At 37.3% G+C, this 7,813-nt stretch overlaps 1 protein-coding gene across 1 annotated transcript; it reads left to right on the plus strand.

Moving 5' to 3' along the window:
* The first annotated feature begins 3,676 nt into the window (after positions 1–3,676).
* Positions 3,677–7,186, plus strand: LOC149571287 (uncharacterized). The gene is made up of 2 exons (XM_089812841.1): positions 3,677–4,218; positions 5,136–7,186. Exon 2 carries the CDS (start codon positions 5,234–5,236, stop codon positions 6,695–6,697), a length of 1,464 nt encoding a protein of 487 aa, XP_089668967.1. The 5' UTR covers positions 3,677–4,218; positions 5,136–5,233; the 3' UTR covers positions 6,698–7,186.
* Positions 7,187–7,813: the final 627 nt, after the last annotated feature.

Consider the following 7,813-nt stretch of genomic DNA (forward strand, 5'->3'; position numbering starts at 1 on the left):
CATTAAATGGGATAATAACCAAAATTTGGAAGAATCATCTTTAGGAGCACTAGCTTTCAAATGTAAAATTATTAAACTTTGTTGTGTTGTGTCTCTTGTTCTATGAACAAGTTGGAAACATGGGACCTAGTCTTGATAAGAAATCAAAGAAACCATATAAAGCCTAAGATAATGGATAAAGAATATTTGAAAAATAGGTGCAAGTTAGAGATCAACTCTTATGCTACAAAAATTAAATTAAGTGCTATAACAATATGATTATGATAGCACCCAATATAATATGAAATAAAATATAAAACATAAAATGTACATATAGTCCATTCAACTATAAAGTTTGAATACTATTGTAGTAGTAAAATAAACTTTCCCCAAGTTTAATCTAGGTTGATTAAATGACTTGCTTACAAATTTTCATATATAAACTTAGACTAGTAATTATGCATTGTGGGTTAATGCAATTAAATAAATAGTGCTAAATTAAGAAAGTGAATGTAAAAGATATACATGCTTAGTTCTATGATTGATGAATGAATGATTTTGACATACATTGATATTATTAAATGTCTCTGGCATAGAGTTTCTACCTCTCTATTTGTGCAATTATTTAATTCTATCCTAAAACTATTACCTTAGTGTGTTTTATACATCCGTACAATTCTCCATATTTAGCATGCAAATATGGTATTTTATGTGCTCTTGTTTTATATTTCAACATGCCTACCCTTCTTTATTGCACTATTTGAATTAACACAATTAAAAATATATTAACATGATTGCTAGTATGTTGCAAGAGATACATTCTCCTGATTCGATCCTTGAAAACATGTGTAATTGGTCATAAAACAAAAATTAAGCCTCCTAAATTCTGTATGCAACCTTAAATTTATTTTAATGCACCAAATCAGAGTTTTCTTCTAATGCTTGTACGATCACTAAATAATAACACGTAGTCAATAGGGTTTTGAACCTAGACACTAAGATTCATAACCACAACTTTACCATCATATGTCATCATTGACATGGAAGACATATTATTGATAGAGTTTTCAATTTTTGAATTAAACACGATGAGCAATTTAGTTAATTTTTTTCCCACAATTTTATTCAAAAAGTATAAACTCCATCTTTATGGAGTGTAGAAATTTCATGTCTTTAAGACATTATTATCTATTTTTGCCAAATAAATGTATTATATATCCAATAATTTGGATGTCGTCAACAAACTCTAAAAACAAACATGTAGATTTAAAATTGCAAAGACCATCTTTATGAGTTGTAAAAAATGCATATCTATTTCCACTCCAAACAATGTATTGTCTATCCAATAATTTTGGATGCCATCAAACATATCTCCAAAGATAAATGTGTTGATTTTTATGTACACAATTTTTGAACGAAGGGGACAACTACGATGACTTTCTCTATTAAACTTTTTTTTTGATTAAGGCTATTATTATTTTTCTTTTATTTGAGATAAATCAATATAGCCAACCTAGCAACCTAAAGCTTAGTTATAGATAGAGCAAACTCATCCAATAAGCCATTTGATGTGATAGACTAAGTTCAAACAAACTCACAATAATGTTGATCACAACAATGTGAATCAATCTTGGAACTTATACAAAAGGAACTTAAAACCCTCAACTAACTACACCACCCCTTTCGACTTTCAAATATCATGTATATAAATAATAACAAGTTCTATAAGAAATTTGATAATTTTGTTCAAAATCTTCTTCACCATCTTTAAAAACTAGACTCCATCTTTATCAATTGTAGAAATTTCATCTTATGCCTTTTAAGACATTATTATCCTTTCCACCAAAAATGTTCTATTGTCTATCCCATTTTTTGGATGTCATTAGAGTATCTCCAAAATACATATGAAGATTTTATGTTGGCAGGCTTTGACCCAAGAATGCAAATTTGACATTTGGCCTTCCTATCAAATGTCTTTTGATGAAGATCATTATTATTTTTCTTTTATGTTTGAGAATCTAAGTATAAGCCTAGTGACTTGGAGCTTAGCTCTAGACAAGAAAAGCTCCTCCTACAACCACATGGGTAACAAATTGAGCTCGAACAAGCTTGCTACTAGATTTTCCAAGACAAGAAGATTCAATCTTGAGACCTATATGAGAAGAACCCAAAACCCTTAGCCTACTACGCCGCCATTTATAACTTTTTTTTTTTGAGAGAGGAATTACATCCACAGAGTCATTTTAGCTATCCAATATGGGAACATGAGCTTTAGGCTACATACCTCTTCAATTAAGAGCCAAAGATTCAAGAGTATCCATTTAACCAAATTCATCCAAGTCACGATCTCAACATCATCTATTTTTTTGTTGTTGAAACGTCAAACTCAACAAGATCTAATCCTTAAAGGAAACCATAAGAACATTTCATTTTCACCCCTAACTAGATCAAAAACCCATTAATGACTAACACATTTTTTTAATAAACAAGAAATTTGTTGATTAAATTGACTATCACCCAATTCAAGTCCACATTGAAAAGTCAAAAGAATATGTGAGGCTTAGACCCCAAAACCCCCTCATCTTCCACCGCTTGGGTCAAGGTATTGTGGAAGTAAAAACCTCAACAAGATCTAATCCTTGAAGGAAACCATGAGAACCTTTCATCTTCACCCCTAACTAGATCAAAAACCCATTAATGACTAATACATCTTTTTTAATAAAAAAAAAGATTAGTTGATTTTGCTCAAAATTTCCTTCTTCAAAATTGACTATCACCCAGTCTAAGTCCACATTGAAAAGTTGACAGAAAATGTGAGGCTTGGACCCCGAAATCTCCTCATCTTCCACCACTTGAATCAAGGTATAGTGCGAAAGTAAATACCTCAACAAGATCTAAAATCCTTAATGAAAACCAAAAGAAGCTTTCATCCTCACCCCTACCTAGATCAAAAACCCATTAATAATAATACATATTTTTATATCAATAAACAAAAAATTTGTTGATGTTGCTCAAAATTTAGTTCTTTAAAATTGACTATCACCTAATTTAAGTCCACATTCAAAAATTGAATATGGGAGACTTAGACCCCAAAGCCCTCTCATCATCCACCGCTTGGGTCAACAAGGCACAGCGTGGAAGTAGAAACCATGGTCAAGTGGAGTTAAAAAGGGGGGTTTAAAAAGTGTAAAGACGTGGAGGGGCACGCAACCCACTGAACGCAACAAACCAAGTGCAGGGAAATTAGTTAGCAAATAGCAACTAACCACATTCCAACCAGAATCTGATTTTATCACAACAATTAAAAAATTACAAAAAAATAGGAGACCAAAAAATTCGCTAGGCAGTGGCTGGTCAAAGATTGTACAAAAGCTGTCATTTCTTTCTTTCTCCATGTGACCGAAATCAAGGTGAATTGAATTGAGCATTAAAAGTAATAAACATTTATTAAATAAATAAACAAAATAGTTTTTTCTCTTTTATTTTTGTAAGTTACAAATTAGTTCGCATAGTAAATCGAGTAGCCCACATTGCCGCATATCATGTCGCCCATGCATCATGATGGGCCATGATGGGCATGATGGGCACGGCGTAGATACGATCCGATACGATGACGTGGCAGATGGGTCGAGTTAGTATTTTAATTGGCGTCCGGGAGAGGAAATAATAAAATAGGAGATAAAATGGCAGCAGATTGACTTGTTGTGTGTTGTGTAGCATTGAGAGCGGGTCTTCTCTCTCTCTTCTCACTATTTCAGCTTTTCCTTTGCGCCTTTTTATCAGGCCCCCAACGCCCACTTCATCTTCCACTCCACTTCCCCATCATTTCTTTATTTTTTTACCCATTTCTTCTCCTCTTCATTTCCATGGAGCTCTGATAAGAAAGAGTCTCAGAGCTACCCATTTCCATTTTATCCTCCTCCTTCCTTCCTTCTTCTTTTCCCCCTTTTCTTCAGATAGGATTCGGGGATTTTGTTTTCTCTCTTGCGCTTTGTAGCCCTCTGTTGTTGTAGATCTGTTTGCTGGTGGTGGCGGTGATTGTATTGGATTTATGTCGAGTACATCCTCTAGAGATTACTATTTCCCTGTTGGAGCTCAGAAGCTCTGGCTTTTCATATTCGGCGGTGTTGTTTTGGCATTCATTCTCTTTCGGCGGCGGTGGTATTGTGGCCTCGCTTCCTTTTCCGCAATCAGGAATCTCAGGGTCTCTTTGGGCTTTTGCTGTCTCTCCATTGCATAGTGAGTGTTTTCAATCCTTTCTCGCCTCCTTTTGTTTTTGTTTTTTGTTGTTGTTGTGTGTTTGTCTGTGCTTATTTAAGGAATCAATCTGTTCCTTGCTTCACAACTTATATATGCTGTGATTGATTGGTTCTGTTGACTTATGTTCCATGCCAGGTGTGGCATTGGGTATGGGTTCGTCTAGAGGCCTTGTGTGAAATGGTACCAGTTTGAGTTTGGTTCCCCTGTTTTGCTGTTGAGATTTAAGAGGGGTTTTGTGTGCATTTAGTTTTGTTTGTTTACTGGATGGGAGATGGGGTTTATCATGGGGCTTTTGCTAGGATTTCAGCTTGGATGTTTAATAGTTGGGATTTGAATTGGGCTTTGTTGAGTTTAGAGTGGGCGTTGCATCCAGATTTGAGGCTGGTTCAAGTGGAGGAGTCTGTTGGGATTCATGGTGGTTTTGGAAAGGTTTTAGGTAGTTTGATAATGGGGGTTTTAGGTAGCTTGAGTATGGTATTCAGGCGCGCTCTTAGGCTTGTTTTGATGGTATTCAGGCGTGCTCTTAGGCTTAAGTGCTTTGAGATTGATAGGCGCCTTTAATGGCTTCATTATGAGGAGTGCCTTGCTCGGTCTGTATATGTAGTTTGAAGGTTTTTTTTGTAGGTCCCTGTAGAGGGATTGAAAGCTTGTATTTCTGGTTTGCGTTTGCGTTAGGGAAGGGATTATTTGCGTGTATCAGATTTTAGATGGGTTTTTGGTCTTTGGAGAAAAACTTGTGATGAGCTCTCATGAGCTTTTGCGTGGGGACTTTTCTGCACACCATTGTCAACTGTGGTTTGTTGTTGTGTGTCATATGCTTCACCCAAGCTGCTTCTTGTGGCATCATAGTCTTTTCCAGAGATGTTTACTTATGTGTTTCTTATTGCTGTTTGCAGCTGCTGGTCTAAACTATGCAGAAGAGGACCTGGCGATTTTGGGAAGTTGAAATCAGAGGTTTTGTTCATCGGTATTTACATTCTCAAGAAGCAAGTGTATGATTGAGTGTTCAAATTACAAGACAAAGATGCCTGGAGCCCAGCTTTTTCCTCAGCCATTTTGTTGTGCCACAACTAAGGCCGTCAAGAAGGTGAAGAAGCAGAATAAGGTTAATAACATCCAAGGTACCATAGCAGATGATATGTTTGAGAGGCCAATGGCCACCGTAACAAGAAAAGTGAGAGTGATTTGTGCAGACCCAGATGCTACAGACTATTCAAGTGACGAAGATGCAGTTGTTCACGAGCCCAAGAGATTGGTTCAAGAGATCCACATTCCCATAGACTGCCCTCAGCCCGCTGTATCAGATTCTGACAAGGAATATGAACTTCCCACCTGCTCCTCCATGAAGTTTGAGTATTTGTCAAAGGAGTTGTTTACACCTCGCCGCATGAAATCTAAGAAGACAACCAAAGGAAAGAGGGCTTCTAAGAAGGGGCGAAAGATGTTGGAAGCTTATGAGCGGTTCAAAGCTGGGAGGTTCACCAAATCGAGCTCAGCATTGAGGTCTTCTGCCGAGAAGAAATCCAAGTACAAGGGAGTTAGGCAGAGGAGATGGGGGAAATGGGCTGCCGAGATAAGAGATCCATCAAGAGGAGTCAGAGTGTGGTTGGGTACTTATGATACGGCTGAAGAGGCTGCCAAGGCTTATGACAAGGCGGCTAAGAAATTTAAAGGCGCCTCCTCTGCTCCCAATAACTTCACCTGGTCTTCATTTGCTTCGCAACCTTCGCCTAAGAAGAAGCAGGTCTATGGTGCACCCGGCGTAGGGTTCAATTCAGTTGTGACGAGATCCGCTGCCACTGCCAAGACGAAGCCCAATGCAATGGAAAGCTGTTTGGCATCATCTTCCACCTCTTTCTCTTGCATCTCGGAAGAGGCTTCCGATGTGGAGTGGATACCAAATCAACAAGCTCCATTAATTGAAGCCTCCGCATCCGCATCCGATTCATTGGTCGATGATCTTGGATCTGAAGATGCGGGATGCTCTCGCATGATTGAGTGCAGTACATCTTGCAGCTTCTCTTCAGATTTTTTACCTGACTATTTGGAGGATAATGCCTATCAATGTTCTAGCGAAGAACTCTTGCTAGAATTAGGCAACTGCAATGTCTTGGAAGATGCTTCTCTAGATCTCGGTGACATGGAACCAACTGAGAATAATCCCCCTCTTGTGGATCTCTTCATTCCTCCAATCAGCGAGGAACAATGTTACAGTGCACTGGAATCATCATACGGTGATATGTCATGTCATGATTTGTACTTTTTGAATGAGTTTGGGCAAGTTTTTGAGATGGATCATGCTGGTCCGGCTCCGGGATTGCTGCCCTTGCCGGATTCTCTTGATCTTCTAGGCGAGGGGAATGGCATCTCCAGTTTAGATGATCTGCTGGAAGAAGAGATCATTCCCAGCTTAAATTTTGACATAGGTTCTGAAGCTCTGAGCTGGATAAATGTTTGATTTTTATGAATAAGCTCAGGTGGGTTAGGGCGATTTTGTAGACTAGTGTTCTCAGAGCCTGCTTTCCTGAGATGATCTTTTCGAGCATATGTGAGGTATATATATATGGACCAAGGTGACAGTCCTTGGCTACGGTGGATTGTTTATTTTTTAGTAAGACTATGAGTTTTGGTTAGGATGCTTAGTATATTTTATAGAACGGAAGAAGAGTTCACGAGTGAGAATGAATACGGTATTGCCAGTCGCTGACTTGGGTTTTCTTTGTGCTTTAGAGCTCTCCAAGCCATAGATTGTGCTTCCTTCTAAGAAGGAGAAATTGTGCCGTAGCCTTTTACATCTCTTGTACTTGTGTGGTTTAGTTGATTAGGTAATTCTTTATACTTTGTATCCATGGTTGAATCAAAGAAATGTATGTGTGAGCAATGAAAAGAGTTTCTTGCTCACTATCAATTAATACAAGATGGATGATATATTATGGAGGATTTGTAACTGCTGATGCTCCCTGTTTCTCTTTGTTATCTGTGAAAGTGTGCTGGCATATAACAATGGTTTGACATCTTTATTTTGATTAACACCATGATTTGTAGACTAAATTGCATGTAGATGATCCAAATGAATCCTTGTAATTGCACGCTCTTATTCACCGATTAAGCAGCTAAAGCTTTTTTCTGAATGGGATCCCTTGTTGCTATCGCTTGCAATATATATTGTGGTTACCTGTTCTCATGCTATTGACTATGGGAGCTAAACAAAATCTTTCTCAACAAAATTAAGGGAGAATCTCAACAAAATTTTGAAGGAGTTTACATTCTTTTTCAAAAGAATCTTGGTCTTCTATAGCTTGCAATATTTATTGTGGGTACCTGATCTTATGCCAATGACTATGTAAGCTTAACAGAATCTTTTCCAACAAAATTAAGTGAGAATCTCAACAATTTTGAAGGAGTAAAATTTGTTTGAAGTAGATTTCGTGTTCTGACTATATTTTTTGGGGACCTGGATCTATTCGTGGTAAATACATATAATACTTGCAAAAGGAGTCTTCATTTTTGAGAATTTGAAGGCTTTTGTTGTTTATTGTGTTTTGCACAATCTTTATAGCATAATAAATTATTT

Source organism: Cupressus sempervirens, chromosome 2, assembly GCF_028749045.1.
Source record: "Cupressus sempervirens isolate cs-2001-9-10 chromosome 2, ASM2874904v1, whole genome shotgun sequence".
In the NCBI taxonomy this organism is placed as follows: Eukaryota; Viridiplantae; Streptophyta; class Pinopsida; order Cupressales; family Cupressaceae; genus Cupressus; species Cupressus sempervirens.